This window comes from Rhodamnia argentea, chromosome 3, assembly GCF_020921035.1.
Source record: "Rhodamnia argentea isolate NSW1041297 chromosome 3, ASM2092103v1, whole genome shotgun sequence".
Classification (NCBI taxonomy): Eukaryota; Viridiplantae; Streptophyta; class Magnoliopsida; order Myrtales; family Myrtaceae; genus Rhodamnia; species Rhodamnia argentea.
In genome coordinates, this window is record NC_063152.1 from 22,796,374 (window position 1) to 22,817,015 (window position 20,642).

Here is a 20,642-nt window from a genome sequence, read left to right on the forward strand (position 1 = left end):
AAATTCATACTTAACTATAAAGAAATGTGTCTAAGGGAGAGCGTTTGAAGGACAAGAAGAGCGTCTAAGAGAGAGACAGTTTGAAAGATAGAAGAAATGAGAGAATGTTTTGAGCCGGACGAAGGATGTTTGAAAGAGAGGGAGAGCGACAAAGCGTTTCCAAAAAGAGAAGAAATGAGAGAAGGAGAGGAAGAGGGAATTTAAAGAAGTGAAGAGAGGAGCAAGACATTTTGCCCCTCTTGTAGCGCCTGACGCCGCGGTGCGCAAAATGCGGGGGAGAGAAGAGCCCCTACTCTTTCGCGGCACAAATTTACGCAAGGAAAGTGCCACACGGAAGGCGGGGACAGCGGCACAGAGGAGAGGGGGAGGGGCGGCACGGAAGAGAGGGGAAAGGAGGGGCCACGTAGGGGAGGGGGAAGAGGGGGGCGCCACGTGGGGGCAAGGGGGTGGCCCCCTACCTCCCGCTCAGCGGATGTAGGGGCCCGTGGGGGCCCCCCCTTGGCCGCTCGGCACACCAATTGCCGAGCGAGACTCAAATCTGTATATATTTATTTTTGAAAAATATTTTCTTAAATATTTAATTTAGAAAAATTAAATTGGAAAAAAACCCAGAATTTGCTTCAAAAAGTGCAGTAATATGATGGGAAAAGTTTATCGTCCTGAAAAAATACTCCCCTTCTCCGTCTCTCTCTCTCTCTCTCTCTCTCTCTCTCTCTCTCTCATACATCTCAATAGTTCTCCAATCTTCACTCTCCTCATTTTCCCGATTTCTTATTTCTATTGCGAGCGTTCGTCTCTGCAATGCTTTCCTGACACCCGTTGATGTCTCACCCCACCAAACGCTTTGCCACCAGCGCGTCCACCACCGGCCCCTCCTCCTCCTCCTCTTCCTCCTCCGGCGACGGCGCCGCCGCCCCTTCTGCCTTCGCTTCTCCGCCCATGAAGAAAGCCAAGTCCCAGGCCGTCGCCGGCTCTCTCGACTCCACTGCCGCCCACAAGAACGGCCTCCACCCACATCCCGCCAAGCAACAGTCGCAGCAGCCGGGATTCGATCCTGAGGGCGATGTCGTCTTTGATCCTACGACCCTGTCCCTTGAGGACGGCATGAAGTCGGACGACATGGCGGCGGGGCACAGCGTCGCCGCCAATTTGTCCCGAAAGAAGGCCACGCCTCCGCAGCCTCCCAAGAAGCTCATTATCAAGCTTGTAAAAGGTATGTTATTTCCTCGATCTTTACAGGATTTGGTTAGGGCTTCCTGTTCAGGTGATGGTTGGGTGAGTTCTAATTAATGAGCCTGGATGGATTTGCTTAATATTGTTTGGCAGATTTCTGATTTGCTGCCGTTTCAATAAATTCGTTGATTGTCGACAGAGTTTTTGATTGTGGATTGATGGGGCTTTTAGATGTTGCCATCTCTTTACTGAGGATTTTGGTTAATTGAGTGATGGGAAGTGTGAGAATCACCGAGCTGGTGATAACACTGATTTCTGTATTAGACTGAGCAATGGGATTATGGATTACTGACATTTTTTCTGTTTGGCCACTGACGATGTGCTGACATTGATGGTCTTAAGTTGTTTAGTACTGTGCTTGTGAAAAGACGTCTCTTCACAGGCACGTATGTCAGTCTCTCCTAGGAAAGTGATCATATGTGCTTGTGTAAGTTGAGGATGTGTGATTGCTATAGTAAAATCTTAACAAGGTACTGCTCAGTTACCGAATTGTGGGAAATGCCTAACTATCAACTTATTAGGGCACTCGCTTTGAAAGCTCTCATGTTGTTCCCTACCATACCAGACAAAGAAATTGTAGGCTAAGATTTGCAACTTCTTTTCCCATGGTAGTCTTTTCCAACAAAGCATGCCTCAGTTCCTCAACCCCAAACAGAAGGGGAGCAAAGAAAGAACGAATTTTAATAAGCCTCTTAAGTATATTAACTGCGTACCAGAGCTGCATGGTCTTTAGAATGCTTTACTTGCATTGACAAAAACGGCATCCTGCTGTCATTTGACCACTTATTGCCCAATTTGGGTTTGTCGTTAAATCTTTTCATTTGAAGCTATTAGGAGTTAAACAAGAGATCCTGGAATTAGGGGTACATGGGGGCATGCTGCTCATGTGATTATGATGTACCAATATTGAAGCATGTATGTGCATAAAAGAATCATACTTCTGCCTGACCATTCTTTGCCTGAGCTTGTATGGCATCTTTCCCTTAAAGAAGTGATTCATATATATGATTCAACCATCCCATATTCAACCATAAGTTTCTATGAAATGCGTGAAGAATACGGCGGTGATTATATCAAAATGGTAGGTGAAGAGGATCAGTTTGAAGAATAGCAAGGGGCTACAACCGTTTTGCGCCTCTTATATAGGGTTCCAACCATCCAATGTTCAAACAGAAGTTTCTGTGACCATTAACAAGTGTATGACGAATATGGGGGATATTATTTTATTTCAATTGACTCCAACTGAACTGACAATGATAAGAAACAGAGGGAATGGTACATACATACATACACACACACATACAGACATACATAAATACATAATTACATACATACATGCATACATACATATTGGGGCTGATTTTTCTGTTGCCCTTTTATGTTTGTGTAAAGTGCCTATATTCTTCTTTCTCAAGTTGCGCTGAGAGTTATGACCCAAAAAGAAAAAGTTGCGCAGAGAGGTGGAGTTGCCTTATATATCTCATTATGATGTTCCTTTTTCTTGATGAAGCTAAGCCGACACTTCCCACGAATTTTGAAGAGGATACATGGGCAAAGCTTAAAGCAGCTATAAATGCAATATTCTTAAAGCAACCTGTTTCCTGTAGTTTGGAGGATTATTACCAGGTAGGTTACTATGTCTTCTATCACCTGCATTCAATCAGTATGGTGCACTCTACATCGTTTATCAAATTTGTTGTCCGTAGGCTGTCAATGACCTCTGCCTACACAAATTGGGGGGAAATCTTTATCAACGCATTGAGAAAGAGTGTGAAACACATATATCAGCGGTGCTGCAGACTCTCGTCGGCCAGAGCCCAGATTTGGCAGTTTTCTTATCACTTGTTGAGAGATGCTGGCAGGATTTCTGTGACCAGATGCTGATGATTCGTGGCATAGCCTTATATTTGGATAGAACCTACGTGAAGCAAAACCCAAATGTTCGGTCATTATGGGACATGGGATTGCAACTTTTCCGAAAGCATCTTCATTTGTCAGCAGAAGTTGAGCATAAAACTGTCACCGGTCTCTTAAGAATGATTGAAAGGGAAAGGTACAATCTTTGTTTATATTTTCAAACATCATATGTAGCTTATCATATGTAGCTTTTACTTGAATTACAAGGATGATGGAAGAAATAACCAATATTTCTATATTAAAATCTTCTTTCTTGGTTGAAATTGTCTTCTATCTCAGGTATTATTAGTTAATCAGATAATTTAAGTGTTAATGGGTAGTTGGAATTTGGTCTTTAAATGTACCTTATAATTGCTGGTTTGGAACTACAGTGTTTTTTTTTGGTAAAGTAGTTTGGAACTACAGTTTAATTATGAAAAACTTAAAAAATGGAGTTATGGCCGTTTGATGGGAAGGAAGCATTTATATTACCTCTCCTCTGAACTATGTCATCCTTTATTGCATCGAGAATTCTTTTCAGCATCGGGAATGATTTCCTATGTGATGGCTATTGTGCGCTTGCACATTGGAAAAAATATCAATGGCAATAGAAGGGATCACGTCATTGCCTTCTAGTAAACCATTGCACACACTGAATATAAATACGAGGTAAAACAGCATCAGTGTGAGAACTAAAGATGATTCTCTATATCATCGTACATAGGCATCCTTCATTTCAATTAGGCAGGTAATCGCTCGAGGTTGCTGTAGTATATTTGAATGGGATTAGTTTCTTTTGTTATTATCTTTGCTGAGTTGGGGTTTGGTTTTTTTTTTTTTTTTGGTTGGGGGGGGGAGGTGGAGGGAGAGATAGAGAGAGGAGAAAAAAATAAGAGGTGAAAAAAAAGAAAAGATGACAAGAGCCGTGGGAATTGAAACTCCTGTTTTGTTTTTTTACATGATCTATGAATTTCTGTGTTAAGTTTTGGGCACTGTATGGATATGGAGGTGATGCATTGTCTTTTATGGGATTTTTTTATCACTTTTTTAATTTCATAGTAGTAAATTGGTTAGTAGCCTGTTGACACCTTCATTTGCATGAAGAAAAAGAGCAAGTTCATTCGGTGAAAGGTCATGTCTTCATTGATGACTACAAGGATGAACTGCATGGGTGCTCGACTTTCAAGAGTTGTTGTATGGAGGGTTAACTTGGCAAATGTACATATTTGAGTCCTCAAACTAGGACCAATCTAAAAACTTTAGCTTTGCCTGCAAAAGATTAGTTGTTAGCTGGTGGCAGTTTTGGGACTTACTAATGGCATTGAGTCATATCCAATTTACAATATTAGATTTGGTTCTGACAAAAATGACCAGGTTGCCATCTCTGGCCTATAAATGTGAACAGAGAGAATCCTCTGAATGAATATCCAGTTGACATGAGGCTTTGAAAGCCAATGGGCCCAACTGTTTTGTATGGCACTTTAAAGTTGCTCTATTTGCCGCATTGGGAATCTAACATGCAATAGCATTTTCTACAGAATCTAACATAAGAGGGACACTCTTTGTTAGACCAATCCTCCCAAATTACTGTAATTAGCATATTGTATGTTGGTTTCTAAAGCTCAATGTTATCTTGTCATGTCCTCTGTTCCTAGAGTTTTTTGGTTAATAATGGTGGTTTTTGTCACCATTGATAACTGTTGGCAGTTTGCTTAATCCTTCAGTTTTGTCTTCTTGTGAAGGTAGCTGACTCTGTCTAAAATGTCCAGATAGGACTATTGCTGTGCTTTAATTATTTCCCTTGGATAATGATCTTTTGTTTTATAGGTTGGGTGAAGCAGTTGATAGGACGCTCCTTAATCATCTTCTGAAGATGTTTACTGCTCTAGGAATTTATGCAGAAAGTTTTGAGAAGCCATTCCTTGAGTGCACATCCGAATTTTATGCGGCTGAAGGCATGAAGTACATGCAGCAGTCAGATGTTCCAGACTACATGAAACATGTGGAGGTGTGTCCTTTTTCTTCCTAGAAATACTTGATTGTTACTTTTGAAGAAAGTGGCTTTCCTTAATTAGCTTGTAGGTAGCTGTTTAATGAATTTTCAATGAAAGTTTTTGTGAATTAAGAGGTGAAAAAATGGTTATTTATTTTTCATGAAAGCTGTTTAGATATGTACATGGAGATGAAGTTTCAATTTTTGGCGTGTGTGGTGTAGTTAAAGCATTTCGTTTTGGAAAATGTGTTTGTATCTGTCAGAATTACTTCATATAGAGAAGTTTTGCAGGTTAGATTGCATGAAGAACATGAGAGGTGTTTGCTCTACCTCGATGCTAGTACAAGGAAGCCTCTAATTGCTACTGCAGAAAGGCAACTTCTGGAACGACATATACATGCTATTCTCGATAAGGTATGAAAAATGTGATTCCTTTTCATTTTCCTTTTCAACCGCCCCTCCTTTCTTATGCATGTAAGTATGCTGTTTTTGGGTCCTCACAATTTCACCTACTCCTTCAAGCACAGTATGCCAAGTCTTACTGTATGTGTATCATGAACATGTTTCTTTCTTTCACTGTATCCATGTCCATAGAACTGTCCCTATGGAGATCTCTATCTACTTGTATGTGTGCACCGGAGTGATGTATTGCTTGCTAAATGTTTTCACTGATTTTCTAGGGATTCATGATGCTGATGGATGGAAATCGTATTGAGGACCTTCAGAGAATGTACCAATTGTTTGCAAGGGTAAACGCTTTGGAGTCATTGAGACAAGCACTTAGCTTGTATATACGACAGACTGGTCAGGGTATTGTCATGGATGAAGAAAAAGATAAGGACATGGTGCCATCCCTTTTGGAGTCTAAGGTTTCTTTAGATGCAATATGGGAAGAAAGTTTTTCGAAGAACGAAATGTTTTGCAACACTGTCAAGGATTCATTTGAGCACCTAATCAATCTTCGTCAGGTCCGTGATGTTCTTACTTGCCTTATGTTCTTCGCGTTGTACTTCGAAATTATGACTAGTAGATCGACTGCTTTTATCAAGCATGGATATTCCTATACCTGTCTTGGTGACTAAATTTTGAGAAATCTGCTTGATAGATTTTGTGGGCATGTTTCCTTTTCTGTGAATTGAATTTGGTCAAAAAGTGTAAACATTAAGAGGAAAATTTGTGACACTAAATTGCAAAATATGTGCAGGTGAGAAATTGGAGAAAAAAATGAATGGAAAACGATATTTGGAGATAATGATATTTCATAATGGCGAAATTGCAGTATAGTCCTCCATGTATTGGGGGTTGTGAGGCCCATTGGTTCTTGAACTTAAGGTGTCCATCCCTCTTGCGCCAAATTTTTGGTGATCGTTACCACCTATATTGTTCATTAAAACGTAGGAAATACATAAATGTCTCTTGGTTTTTTGGGTGAAATGACTATCTGCCTCATGATTGAACGGAATTGCAATAAGAACATTGGATGCAAACGAAAAGAAACAAAAAAGAAAAAATAACAAATTGGTAGGCAACCACTGTGGAAATTGCTTGAGGATAGTGGCAATCACCTTTGCAATGCCGAAAACGTGGTCCATACTGAAGTAGAGAGAGAGAGAGAGAGAGAGAGAGTTGTGTTGCCTGAGGATAGTGGCAACCACCTTCTAATGACAAATGCCGCGATGTGGGGAACTTGATCGCAAATTCTAAATCTTTATGGAATGTGCTCGGGTGTGGAACATTTCAACTGATGAAACCAAGTCTTAAGCCTTTATGGAAAAATACAATCAAGTCCTAAAACTTAAAATACAATCTAAGGCTTCCACGGGAGCAAATTCTAAGTGTCACATAGGCAATATTGTTTTGTTCACCTAGAGGACTTGACTGCTTTTTAAAATGTTTAAGATTTGATTGCATTCTGCATATATGGTCAAGGACTTTCGGTACACTCTTCCTCACATGTGTATCATGCTCAATGTCTAGTTGATGATTATTGACTTGGAAAAAGACATTCAATTTTCTCAAAATGGTCTGATCTACATAAAGCACTTTGACCTTCGATATTGAGCACAATCCGCAGAGTGGACATGAGAATGCTTCGTTGAATAAGTGGACATTAGGAAAAAAAGGAGAAAGAAAGTAGTCGTCATGGAATTTCTGTAGCCTGAATGAAGGATAAGTGGGAGACATTCTCTTGAGGTGATTTGTATATGACAAAGATGAACTTTATGCAACTCTTTGATGGATATGATGGTTGAAAGGGACAACTAAAATTCTAATGCCTAAACAATAGGGATTCCTGACTTTCCAGACCTTTTGACTCGGTCCTCTAATTAATCATACGAATGTGTGGCATCTCCTTCGTGCCACTTCAGTCAAACAATTTTACTATTAAGTAAAGCAAAAAAAAAAAAAAAATTCAAAATCTTGAGTTCTTGATTTTCATGGGGATTATGGCTAGGACAGTCTGAGCAATTGGAAATTGGAAAGGAGTGTTTCAAGCACCATTGTACTGACCATTCCTATATATAATTGAGATATCAGTGTACAGTGGCTTGAAGGTTATAGCTTTGGTGCAATTGAATCAAGGAGGAAGTGCATTAAGATACTTGGATGGTGAAAGATCTAGATGTCGCATAAAACTAGGTAGGCTTACACCAATAGAGCTTAGGAGGTTGAAGAATAGACTGATGCATTATATGGGATGGCCTGCCCATGGAATTCTTATGCTTACTACTGCTTAAAAATGTCAGATCATTCTAGTGTTAGGAGGACTGAACATGTTCCATTCACAAAAGTTGCTCGGAAAAGGTGCCAGCATGTAGAAACAGCATTACAGAATGGAGATGCTGCTGACATAATAAAATGATGGAACTGAGGGGATGAGATTGGGTTCTTACCATCCCTGCATATTACGAGTGTGCATGTAAGGTGTGAGGATGATGGGCCAGATATGACGTATATTAGCTTATATGGTTTGGTCTCTTGTGGAAGTGTAGAATTAATACTCTTTGGACTATTGGACAGTAAAGTAGCTTGTATATTGTTTATGTACAACCTAAGAAGAAAATATATTTGGTTGCAGATAACATTATAACTTGTATCGATTATTTGTTCACTGCTGTTGTGAGAACTTTGCAGCTAATGACTGATTTACTTTTCATGACAGAACCGACCAGCTGAGTTAATTGCAAAGTTTCTTGATGATAAGTTACGCGCTGGTAATAAAGGAACCTCAGAAGAGGAATTGGAGAGTATACTTGATAAAGTTCTGGTTTTGTTTAGGTTCATCCAGGTTAGCCTGCTATATCTAATACATTCTTCTGCAAGAAAAAAAATGTACTGTGATCCAAATAAAAGGTGGAGACTTTGCTGGAGAATGGGAACTATTTTCACTCTCACCTTCTCTTTTTTAACGAAATCATATGGGATGTGTTTTTCATTACAGGGAAAGGATGTGTTTGAAGCATTCTACAAGAAGGATCTTGCGAAGAGACTGTTATTGGGGAAGAGTGCTTCCATTGATGCAGAAAAATCCATGATCACAAAGGTCAAGGACATGTTTGTCATTAGAGCACAATATGACCTTTCTGTTTTAACCTTGACTAACAATATTTTGAAAACTGTGTATTTTTATTTCAGCTGAAGACCGAGTGTGGTAGTCAGTTCACAAATAAACTTGAAGGAATGTTCAAGGTGCATCTTTGTTGCAGACTTTGTTTTGAACCATTTGAATCTGCTTTTTCTTATTGAAGATCTATTTATTTCACTATTGCCTAAAAAGCGTGTGTCAGATGATCTAATACCTGTTTTATGCTAAAGAAAATCCATGTAAAAAGATTATGGTCAGGAAAAAAGATCGATTCCATTTATCTGTTCCTTTTCAATTGAGTTTTGTGTTTCAATATGATTTACCTTCTTCCATGCTACTTGAATAAAGAATTCTTTCCTCTTTTCTGGAAGTGATGGTTTTCTGCTTCAACTCTTGTACTGCCCATGCTTGTAGTACCGAAAACAAAAGTAAAATGGTAGAGGGTGTATTTGGGTACTTGTTAAGTCTCTAAATATGCTTTGAGTATGTCATTTTCCTATTTGGTGTAAGTTAGTTGCTTGAAATTTCTTCCTTTTTAAATTTTTAATGTGTATTAATAAGACTCCTCCTATTTTGCCTTCCTTACCATCTGTCTTAAGGGCATTTGTTTCAGCTTCAAGCAACGTATGATTGGCAGTTAATGGATTTACCTTCATTTTTGCTGAGGATTTAGCCTTCATCTTACTTGTGAAGAATTTGTTGCCAATCTTACTCCTTATCTGAAGAGTATAACTTCTTAATAATTTTATACCATGAGAAACTGATCATTGAAGGAGCTTTTTCCAAATGTTTCTCTGTAAGAATTGCTCCAGGAGGTTCTATATTACAGTTAATATTATTGTCCAATTGTTTTCAAAACTCTTCCATTCTGTATGTTAAATAGGGTGGTCTGGGCTATCATCATTGGTCTAGAATTGAAATGTTGCCACATGCTTCAACAACAATTAGGCAGAATCTTACTATCATAAGCCACCTGTGAAAGATGACTTAGAAAGTTGGAATGGCAGCTTTCTTATTGTTGTTAAAACTTGAAGTCAATGCCCTTAGGGATACTAAACAATCGTGCTTACTTGGTTGTGCAAGTGAACTTTGAGGTATATCCTTGGGCTTTACATTGGCATGTGATGTGGTCTAGACATAAAATGTTGCTCCACATTACAATAATATTTTAGGTAGAATACAATTTATAAGCCATGAGTGAAAGATGACTTAGAAAGTGGGAATGGCAGCTACTCCATTGTAGTTGGAAATTGAAGTCAATGCCCTTGGTGATGCCTGTGCTTACCTGGTTGTGCAAGTAAACATTGAGGCTTGGTCTTTGCATTGCCATGTGCTGACAACATGGGTGCTTATTTTCGACAAAGAGACGTTTTGCTTCTCAGTACTTTTGCCTGTGTTTACCCTTGGAATACCTGAGGTTTGAATGTGCTTCTACTTAAATGGACTAGTTGGCGTGATTTATGTGAGAGCTTTCTAGGATTGACATCTAATATACTTGTAGGAGCTGTTACTTGTACATGGTCGTCAATCCTTCAATCTATTCCTCTTATGCTGTAGCTTAGCCTATATTCATTTCCGTAACAGGCCTTGCTTTGTTTACACATATGGTACTAACTTTTCCAACAAACTCTGACATGCAGTCAGTAGATAAAACATTTGGCGTTAATCCTCGTATTTAGGAGTGTATAAATGAGGAAAGTCACTTCTATGGGCCACTGAAAGAAGTCTGCTAATTTTGAGTGATATGTTGTAAAGCTTGCAAATTATTCTGCATGTACCTTGACTAAGAGCTGGTTTCTCTGTTCTTTGTTTAACTCTTAACTCATATAAAAAAATTCTCATCCATCTTGCCACAGTTCACTAACCTTTTTCTGCAGAATGGGTCGTCTACAGTTCATTCATATTTTTGGGGAACTGCATCCTATTTCATTTTCTCTTGGTTATGCATGGAAAAAGTTTGCTTTCTTCATATAGCTTCTGAATCCATATTTGTGATCTATTTTGTTTTACTCCATATGTAGTATCGAATGTCACTAATTTCCAAGTTTTCTTCATTTTCCTAGGACATTGAATTATCGAAAGAGATAAATGAATCATTCAAGCAATCATCACAAGCAAGGACAAAACTACCGTCAGGAATTGAGATGAGCGTCCATGTGCTGACTACAGGGCAAGTTTTGTTCTTGTGTGATTTTCTCCCCTCTTTTCCTTCACCAACCCTGGAAAACGGCAAAATACTAGACCCAGTGACCTTTTAGTCTAAGAATTTGTCTCTCTTACTTTAATGCAGGTACTGGCCCACTTATCCACCCATGGATGTAAGGCTCCCTCATGAATTGAATGTTTATCAGGTTTGTTCTAGCAAGATGGCTCATTGTCTTTGAGTTCGGATCCTGGAAGTTTAGTAGTATTCTCTGACATTCTTATACTTGGTAACAGGACATATTTAAGGAGTTTTACCTTAGCAAGTATAGTGGGAGACGTCTAATGTGGCAAAGTTCATTAGGTCACTGTGTTCTGAAGGCAGATTTTCCGAAAGGGAGAAAAGAGCTGGCAGTTTCCCTATTTCAGGCAAGTCCATCAAATACCAGTTTCATTGGACGACAAGTCCCAAACTTGTGAGCCCAAATTTGCGGTGGACAATAATGCGAGACTGATGAGTTTGTTTAGGCAACACTCCTACAACTTTCTAAGCATCATCATACTCAAGAGAACAATTGCATAATATGATTCCAAAGTGAATACTTCCCAAGAGTCAGTAATTATCAACTCTTTTGAAAAGAAAGAACTTAAAAACAGTATTTGCAGAGTCTCCTGAAATTTCAACTCCTAGGTGGCATGGGAAACCTCTAAACAAGAATCATAATTGTAATAGGAAACCTCTACAAACTACAGAGGAAACATACTTAAACTAGGAAAAGGAAATTTAACAGGATTCTAAAAATTCAAATCCTAAAAGATGAGACTATTAATTGAAATTGGAGAAGAATTCTAATCCTTTAGGACACTTATTTTTATTGTGAGTAAATGCAACGGTCCAGTTTCACCATGGTAGAAAGATCACTATTTGGGCAAATATTGGCTTGCTTGATTTTGTTGGCTGCATCGTTTCCCCCATTTTGGAGAAAACTCATCCTCGAACTTTGAAGTTGCTGAACAATCAGATTTGTGAATCATCCTTTTCAGCGTGAGTTGAGTTTGCTGGTTGTATCACTGTTTTAAAAAACCATGTGAATTTTTTTTTGTGAACCTTTATGTGTCCTAAATTTTGACTGTTCTTCATTGTAATCTGCTTTCATGTCGTGCAGACAGTTGTTCTGATGCTATTTAACGATGCTCAGAAGCTTAGTTTGCAAGATATAAGAGACTCCACAGGCATTGAGGATAAGGAGCTGAGAAGAACTCTGCAATCCCTTGCATGTGGAAAAGTGAGGGTCCTTCAAAAGGTGGGTGCCATGGATCAGTGCTCTGATGTACGTTTTTGCCTGGTATTATTGCACTGCTGGTGTTTTAATATCCTTAGTTTCCTTGACAGGTGCCCAAGGGCAGGGATGTGGAGGATGATGATTCTTTCGAGTTCAATGAAGCTTTTAGTGCTCCTCTCTATCGAATAAAGGTAGAGTTTTGAGATTCAGTTTAGTCGCTGCGGGATTTATCTCCCCTTATCCACCCAAACAACTCGTTCCCCAACCGAAACTTCTATTTCAAGCTGACAAGTGTAATATTCGTTGGAATGTGATCTTAATGCTGAATTTTCTTGATGTGCTCGCAGGTTAATGCTATCCAGATGAAGGAAACAGTGGAGGAGAACACAAGTACCACCGAAAGAGTGTTTCAGGACCGTCAATATCAGGTTTTTTTAGCTTGCTCTTGTTCATTTCCCTTAATTTTCGTATGCTGATTGGGTATCTGAGAATGGAGAACAAATGTGATCATGAAGCCACCAGTAATAGTTTGTCTTGTCGGTTGAATTCTAGGTCGATGCTGCTATTGTTCGGATAATGAAGACAAGGAAAGTGCTTAGCCACACACTTTTGATAACTGAACTGTTTCAGCAGGTAAATGTATACCGTATAGCCTGTTTGTCTTTTTTCTGTTGCAGAAAAAGCACTTCGAAGTATTTCCAATACGTGCGTCATTATTAAACAAAGTCAAAATTAGAGCTAGATTAGTTTTGTTAGTTTGGTTGTTACTTTGAAGCACTTTGCATTACTCAGAGCGAGATTAGTGGAGATGAGCTGGTGGATTGCTAAAATCCTAAGGACACTATGAATCGCTTACAAAGTATGGGTTTTGCGGAAAACGAATGATTTGGACAATATTTTCCTAAAAATGATCCTTTTTATTGCTTACAAATAGAAAAGGACAAAAAATGCTTTTATCATCCACGAAATTTTTAAACATAAATTATTGTTGGTAATGAAAATATTTTTATCGACTAGTTATTTTGAGTGGTACAAGTAATCATATTTCGGAAAATATTTTTCAAATCATTTATTTTTCGCGAAACAAACGGAACATTAAAAAAATATAGACACCGAGGGCCCCCTCCTATCTATCGACATGTGTTGATAAAAACTAGCGTCTTAGTTTTGTTACAAATAATCGATTGTCTTGATAAAGTGCATATTATGGAGCCCAGCTCAGCTGGCTTTTGATAATTGACGCTGTGACATGTGTGACAATGGGTTTGATTCTTTTCAATCTTTTATTTTGTCTGGAAGAGGGGGAAATGGAGATAAATTGGGAAAATTGGGAAAATTTTCGCTTCTTCTCACAAAAAATTTGATTTCTTCTAATTCTCTACACCCCCTTTTCATTTTCACCCTTTTCCCTCTCCTTGCCTTAACGAAGGGTTTTGCTATTTCTCTTTCATTTTATTTTCTTCCAATTGATTGGAAATACTGGTGCGTCATCTGATAAATGTGATATGTTACTTTTTGCCGCTTCCTTCGCTGAGCAGCTCAAATTCCCTATCAAGCCAGCTGATCTGAAGAAAAGGATTGAAAGCCTGATTGACAGAGAATACCTGGAGCGGGACAAGAACAACCCTCAGATATACAATTACTTGGCTTAGTCAAATGTGTGCTATTTTGACTCAGCAGATGTCAATGTATATGGCATGAAAGTTAGGCTGCTCTTTTGAGATTCGGAAAGCTTAATCCCCTCATCAAATTTTATTGTACAGTTTGGGCTGATAAGGATCAATTTTACCGCCTTTGGAGAGCATAATTTAATGCGATCGCCATTTCTTTCTACGGGTGGGGCATCGTGAGCAGATTTACTGCGACCCACCGTGGGAGATTGGGACCGATTCTGGCTATACCCTCTCTTTGGTTGCCTTGCCACCATGTAGTTGCTGCCTGCTCGATGTCACACTATCGCCGCACTCAAGGTCTCGCCGTCTTCTCCTTTGAGCATGAGTATCCAATCTTGAAATCTCTCTTATTTGATGGTGACATTACCGGGCTCGCGGCCGGCATACTTGCTCTAACCAAAGTTCACCTTGTTTGACGACGAGATGACTTTGTCTCATCAACTGACCACATTAGGCTTCCACCACATTGAATGCGTCATTCAAGAATTTTCTCAAAATGAAAAAAAGCGTAAATCCGACGCAAACAGCATGCAAGGTATATAATTGCATATCAAGGTTTCTCTGCGTTTCTTTTTTGTTTTTTTCTTTGGATTAGGGGTTTGTAGGAGCTCAATAATCGGTGGAGTTAGCAGGATTAATTAAGCCTGTTAGCCGGGCTTGGGCAAAAATTCTCGCCTTGACTCTGCAGTGCTCGGCGAGCGACTCTCGCTGGCTCTCAATAAAAAATAAGTAAAAAAAGAGAAAATAAAAGAATTATTAAATATACAAAAATATAAAGAACTGTTTAGTCAGCTATGGCTGTGTATGTGGGACGATTAGCATTCACGTCAGCGTTTTTCGATCAAAAATAGATGGATAAACTCAATTAGTACAAATACAAAAAGTTTAGGATTGAATTGGGATCAATGCGATAGATTTATGATTTTTTTTTTACACTTTTCCCATAAGCAAACACCTTGAAGCCTATGAAAAGCCCCTCAGGCAGCTCTCCTGTGGAGGACGGAGATAAGGAAAGACACCAAATTCAGTGGCAAAACCAGAACTTTTGTCGCTAGAACACTGTAGAACGTTAGAAAACGTTACTTCTTGCAAGTACCTGGGAACTAACGATTTTTAGGAGTTCAAGGACACAAAGTTACACTTGAAAGGCACTTGAAAAGGTCTAAGGTCTTGACCAGCCCAAGATTAATAGGCCAAAACCCGATTCCGAAAACCGCCTAGATCGGAAAACTCTGAGGAGTCCACATCACATTCGAATTTTGACCTCTACTAAACCTACATCTACCATGTGGATAAGTATTGGCCTTTGCGGGATAAAAATATTAGGAGTATCATAACTTTCATAGGGTATTCATTTGAGTACCATAATTTTTTTATTTTTTTTGCCTTTTTTAGTGCTATGAAAGTCCATCACTTGCGTACCATCAATGATTTCCCTCGCTAAAAAATCCAATTTGACATTATTCAAGAATATTTAATCCAAAGTGGTTCGCCAGTAAGATAAAGTCAGCAATTGAGAAGGCAAACAACGTCATTTAGCCATCTGACTGAAGATCCCCAACCTTGTTCAAAGAAATTAGGGCGAAAATTCAACTTCCCTCTTCAAAAACCTTAACCTAACCCCAATTCTCCAAATTTGTACAAATCAACTTGTAAAATTCGCAATGGAGAGCAGCAGCAGGAGAAGCAGCCCATTTGTATCAACAAAGCCAAGATGAAGGTGAAATTTTTTGCTCACTATGCTCTAATGTTTCCCCCCACACCGTCGCCTTTTCTCGTGCCATTTGCCTCTATTAAGTGAGAGAGATGACACTGAGCAAAAAGAGTGAGTCAATGAAGGAGAAGACGGAGCACGCACGAGAGAGAAAAACGTTGCCGTTTGAGGAAGCATTTAGAGAGAGAAAAACGTCCTTGATTTTGTAGAGGAAGCATTTAGAGAGAAGCTGGTTTTTATACTCTTGCCATGTTGAATAAAGATTTGGGTTAATACCATGAAAAACCCTAAACCGGTACACTTGTGACAAATTTACCCCAAACTATTTTTTTGACCACGAAAAACCCCAAACTGGTACATATATGACAAATTTACCCCAAACTATTTTTTTTACCACCAAAAATCCTAAACTCGTATATTTGTGACAAATTTACCCTAAACTAATTATTTTGACCACGAAATACCCTAAACTGGTACACATGTGACAAATTCACCCCCCGTTAAATCGTCACTTTGTTTTGGCTTTTGGCCCGCTACGGTATGGGAGGACACAACCCTTGGTGCTCCACCCATCCGTGCGCTATGGATGGTGTCATCGTACAAGAAGAGACTACCGAAGGAAGGAGGTTCACGATTTGACATAAATAGGTAAGCCTTAGGGGCGCCCATGGCGAAGATCCCGACCATGGAGACCATGGGGATAACCCGGTAACAATGATACGGAAAGCAAGTCTTCGATCTTACAAAGAAAAGCGATAGCTCGAAGACCTCGTCTCTAATGCTTTTGCCTTCCACGAGACCGCACCTGTCCGATCTCAAGATCGCCTATCTCAAATTGATAAACTTGTAACAAAAAGAGGGTTAAAACCCCATATTGGTATACCCGTCAACTATCACATGTCACTAAATCAACAATTTGATAGTTAAATTTAATGAAAATTAACGGAGGGTAAATTTGTCACATGTGTACCAGTTTAGGGTAAATTTGTCACATGTATACCAGTTTGGGGTTTTTTGTGGTCAAAAAAATAATTTGGGGTAAATTTGTCACAAGTGTACCGATTTGGGGTTTTCCATGGTATTAACCCTAAAGATTTTCCATGTGGGACTTCAATTTTTTTAAATTATAAAAAAAAAACACGTCAGAATGAAAAATTAAGTAACAATGCCACATAATATGAATTGCCGAAATAGGCTCTCAAATAAACAATTTATATTGATGTGACACCCGAGTGAACAAAAAAATTTATGGCTCGAATTTTTATCGATCAACATCAGTTGATATTTTATCTAACCCTTTTTACCCTAGCTACTACAATTTCTCTAGCATCCTATCCATATATTTCACAGCTTTCTTAGCTCATTTGATGGATCGAGGGAAAAGGACGTCATAAGTGTCAAAATTTTTGTGCGACGCTCACTTGAGCGACATAATTTTTTTTTTATCACTCAAGTGCAATAATTTATGCTCACCGCTTATTTGAGTGCCATAACTTTTTCTCCAATCACTTAAATGTCGTTTGACTTTTCGGTCTATCACTTGCATGTCTTAACATTTTAAAAATGTTCACCATAAGTGCTATGCCATGTCGGGAATCCGACACTTGGGTGAATGTTTAGAAAAAAAATTTAGCATTCAAGTGATTGGTTCAAAATTACAGTACTCAAGTAGTCGTTTATTTAGAAGTTATGACACTCAAGCAGTCAAAAAAATAATTATGACTTTCAAGTGAGCGTCATACAAAAGTTATGATAGTATTGGATTCATTTTCTTCTCAACCATGTCGTCCTCAGGCCCGCATAAAGTTCCCGATAGTGATGGTGACTCTATTCGAGCCTTTATCTTTTAGATAAATTCCACGGTGTTTGAAGCCCATTTAATAAGTTGACCTCACTTTAGTATATCCGCCTTAGTACCGCATAAAATTCTTGACGGTAGCAGTTATCAAATTCAAGCTATAAGAGTGACATAATCCTTATCATATTAAAGTATAATGTCGTGGGTTGATTGTTCATAAATTTTGTAACTTTTCAAGCTCTTTGATAAAAGATCGGTGGCGACTCCCTCATTCTTGATGTACGTTTACTGATTACGTCAATTTAAATTTAGCCAAAGCTAGCATTTGGCTCAAGAAGCCCTAAAAAAGTTTGCCAAAAACTCAAAATTTTCCCCAAAAAACTTTAGTTCTTCAAAACCCCTTTGAGAAAGCTAAACCAAACCCATAATTTATCCTTCAAAAGCAGGCTTTGACACTTGACCAGGTTGAGGAGGACCTTTGAAGGTTCTAGCTCGACCGGCCCGGTCCAATGACCTAAATCCGAGAGTGAAATTAGACACCTTTTTCTTTCCTATTTCTTCTTCTTCTTCTTTTCTATTTCACGTCCCTCTTGTCCCTTGCAAATAGTATGGTTCTAGGTCATGTTTCCTTTGCCATGTCCGCTAATAATCCATATTCAACTTAGAGATATCGTTTGGACCAAAAAAAAAACTTAGAGATATCGTAGTAGGGCGCAAATGAGCCAACAGAGCTGAGCCTTAAGGAGGAAACTTTCGGCCCCGTCTGTAGCCCCGGCCCAAATCGACTTGAATTGATTTGATCCTGGTCGGTTTGGGCCAAACCTTAAACTTTTTTAATATTATCTTTGGCAATGGACGTTTTATTATATATCAAATTTCAAAACTCTTAGTATCCCATTTTCAAGTATCTAAAATTTAATCGCTTGATAAATTATGAATTTGATTAAAAAAAGAACTTCATACACGTTATTCACGTGTTAAGTGATGGGAATATCTTTTATCGAAATTCATTCTTCTGTTTTTACCAAGAGGGGTCGTGCTACTCAAATGTCTAGGAGAGTTCAGGCAAAATGTGATGGATGGATGAGTGTGTAAGGGAAGATTGTGTGTAAATGGATCATGGATTGAATGATTGTGTGTCAAGTTTCTACGATTTACAATACTCCTAAATAAAGCAGTAGATTGCTGGAAATGCAAAAGCACGAGAAATGTGAAGTGCGAGAAAAGTTAAACTACAATGAAAATGAGTGTTTTTTGTTGATCAATTCGTGGGGGGGAGGGGTGTTTCTCCTTCATCACCACCGCATATTTATCATCCCTCGCACTTTGTAACCGTCGGTTACTTCAAGATTTTCGAATCTTGAATTTTGGCGCTTCCAACAACTTCCCACGATCTCCATAGCTTGTCCGCCAAAATTTCAAATGACTTCTCTTTCAATCCATAACCTCTACGATTAGTTCATATTTCCATTGATAACTTCTTCATGGTCTTCTCGTGCCCATTATTTTCAACTTTTGTTTGTGACCACCTTGCCGGCACTGCTAAGTCGGCACATTCGTAGTCGGTTGTATGGTTGTACTTACCGATTAGTAACTTTTTTAATGGTTCAATCAGCAAGTTTTCAAATTGCTTTCAACTTACCGAAACTCGGGACCTAGTGGCCCCGCCGTTCGTTCGGTATCTTGCTCTCAACTATCGAATCGCAAGACACAAGAGCCTTACCATTTGTTCAGTATCTTGCTCTCAACTCACCGAATCTCGGGATATAGCAGCCTTACCGTGCGTTCGGTATATTGTGTATCTTTTTAGTGTCAACATTTGCCCTCTTTTGAAAGAATTAAAGAAATTTAATTCTTTTAAATATTAAGAGTGAACAAACACTTACTTTTTGCTTCAAATGGCGTCTACTACGACGTTTTGTGTACTTGCCCTTTCAACTTCTTTTCGCATCAGTTCACTGTATAACCAGCTGTTGATTTCAAACTTGTTATACTAGCGCTCATCTTATTCATCCTTCCTATTTTCCTCTAAATATTTCGCTTTCGACTCTGCACTCAATTGCTTGTCTCCATTCAGCATCCATGGCTTTTCCCAAGTTCCTACCTTTTCCGCTTCAGAAGCCCTAGAAGGATACCACAAGTTTGTTGACTCCGATGATTACAACAATCGTCACTAGTTTTCTCTTTTGAACCCTCATGAAGGCTCATATATTCTCGGCCCTGCGGTTTACAACCACTTCTCCGTTCCTGAAATTTTCCTTAGCTTCTTTCGGCGGCTCCAAACCGAGGTACTCCCTATTCATCAATCGTCTATTTTTAGCATACAACTAGCATTCTTGCCTTTTCAGAGTTAGGGCATTTTCTACCTTCGAACCCTCATTCTACCAATGGTATCTTCGCCTCCGTCCTTCCAAGGCTGATCTTTGGGACGATCTTCAAATCCATGATGCTCTAAATTTTTGCTGTTTCGATTATCGACTAAACCCTAAAGTATTATGTGCTTTGTCCTGTTTTTGGTCTCCATCGACCAATTGTTTCTTTTTCCCTTTCTCTCCGATGTCAATAACCTTGCTTAACATTTATTGCGTAACTGGACTGAGCCCTCTTGGCGTAGATACAGCTACTATCCCTGTAAACGCTTACCCTGGGTTCTGCAAATTTTCAGATTTCGAATTGTCTCATAGAACCTTTTTAAACAAGTACTTTAGGAAAGAAGGTGAAGTTATTGGTGAAGAGCATATCGTCTTTCTGCTGTATTGGCTGTCAAAATTCCTGTTTTGTCATCCTGTCATCCGAGTTTCAAAGGATTTCATAGATATTGCTTTTGCTTTGTCTTCAGGGACTAAATTGGCTCTTGGAAAAACTACTCTGGCACTTCTATGTAGAAGTTTGTTTCATGTTGCCTCCGTTACTAGCTCAGATGAAAGTGGAGCTTTTGGTGGTCCCCTTTGGATTCTACAAGCTTGGGCTGCTTTTCACTTCCCATCCTAGTTTTATGAGAATCAATTTATTCGACCTTCTTCCATCTATGTACCGAATCGCCATGTTTTCCAAGCTTTAGGTAGAGAATTACTTCCCATTTCGAGAGTCTTCTTCTTATCTTCGGTACTTTCTATCCCAACTCTTTCCTTTTGAAGAAGAACAAGTTTCTTTCTGGCCCTTTCTCTCCTCCACATTCAGCCAATATGTCCCCTCTTTCCATAATAATATGAGTGACCTCTGGCAGGTAGTATTAACCTTCATTGACCTCCATATCATGATATACATTAAAGGGAGATTCACCTCTGGTTTCGAAATTTACTCCCCCAATATTGTGCTAGGCAA

The 20,642-nt window shown here is 39.0% G+C and overlaps 1 protein-coding gene and 1 long non-coding RNA gene across 2 annotated transcripts; one reads left to right on the forward strand and one right to left on the reverse strand.

Annotated features, from left to right (window-relative positions):
- The first annotated feature begins 697 nt into the window (after positions 1 to 697).
- LOC115729968 (cullin-4) lies at positions 698 to 13,966 on the forward strand. The gene is made up of 17 exons (XM_030660605.2): positions 698 to 1,213; positions 2,744 to 2,859; positions 2,940 to 3,286; positions 4,957 to 5,137; positions 5,414 to 5,536; positions 5,803 to 6,090; positions 8,286 to 8,411; positions 8,565 to 8,666; positions 8,759 to 8,812; positions 10,772 to 10,878; positions 10,999 to 11,059; positions 11,148 to 11,279; positions 12,017 to 12,154; positions 12,244 to 12,324; positions 12,481 to 12,561; positions 12,686 to 12,766; positions 13,672 to 13,966. The coding sequence occupies exons 1-17, from the start codon at positions 823 to 825 to the stop codon at positions 13,783 to 13,785; spliced, it is 2,523 nt and encodes an 840-aa protein (XP_030516465.1). The 5' UTR covers positions 698 to 822; the 3' UTR covers positions 13,786 to 13,966.
- LOC125314509 lies at positions 13,456 to 19,209 on the reverse strand. Its single transcript, XR_007197979.1, has 3 exons — positions 19,199 to 19,209; positions 16,994 to 16,995; positions 13,456 to 13,624 (listed from the first exon to the last, which is right to left on the reverse strand). It is a non-coding gene; the product is annotated as an uncharacterized LOC125314509 (long non-coding RNA).
- Between the last annotated feature and the right edge of the window lie 1,433 nt (positions 19,210 to 20,642).

Bases quoted from the DNA above. Each gene is read 5' to 3' on its own strand.
- LOC115729968 (XM_030660605.2), top strand. From the start codon at position 823: ATGTCTCACCCCACCAAACGCTTTGCCACCAGCGCGTCCACCACCGGC. The intron at 8,412-8,564 runs GTTAGCCTGCTA...TTTTCATTACAG, and splicing joins TTTTGTTTAGGTTCATCCAG to GGAAAGGATGTGTTTGAAGC. The intron at 11,060-11,147 runs GTTTGTTCTAGC...ACTTGGTAACAG, and splicing joins ATGAATTGAATGTTTATCAG to GACATATTTAAGGAGTTTTA.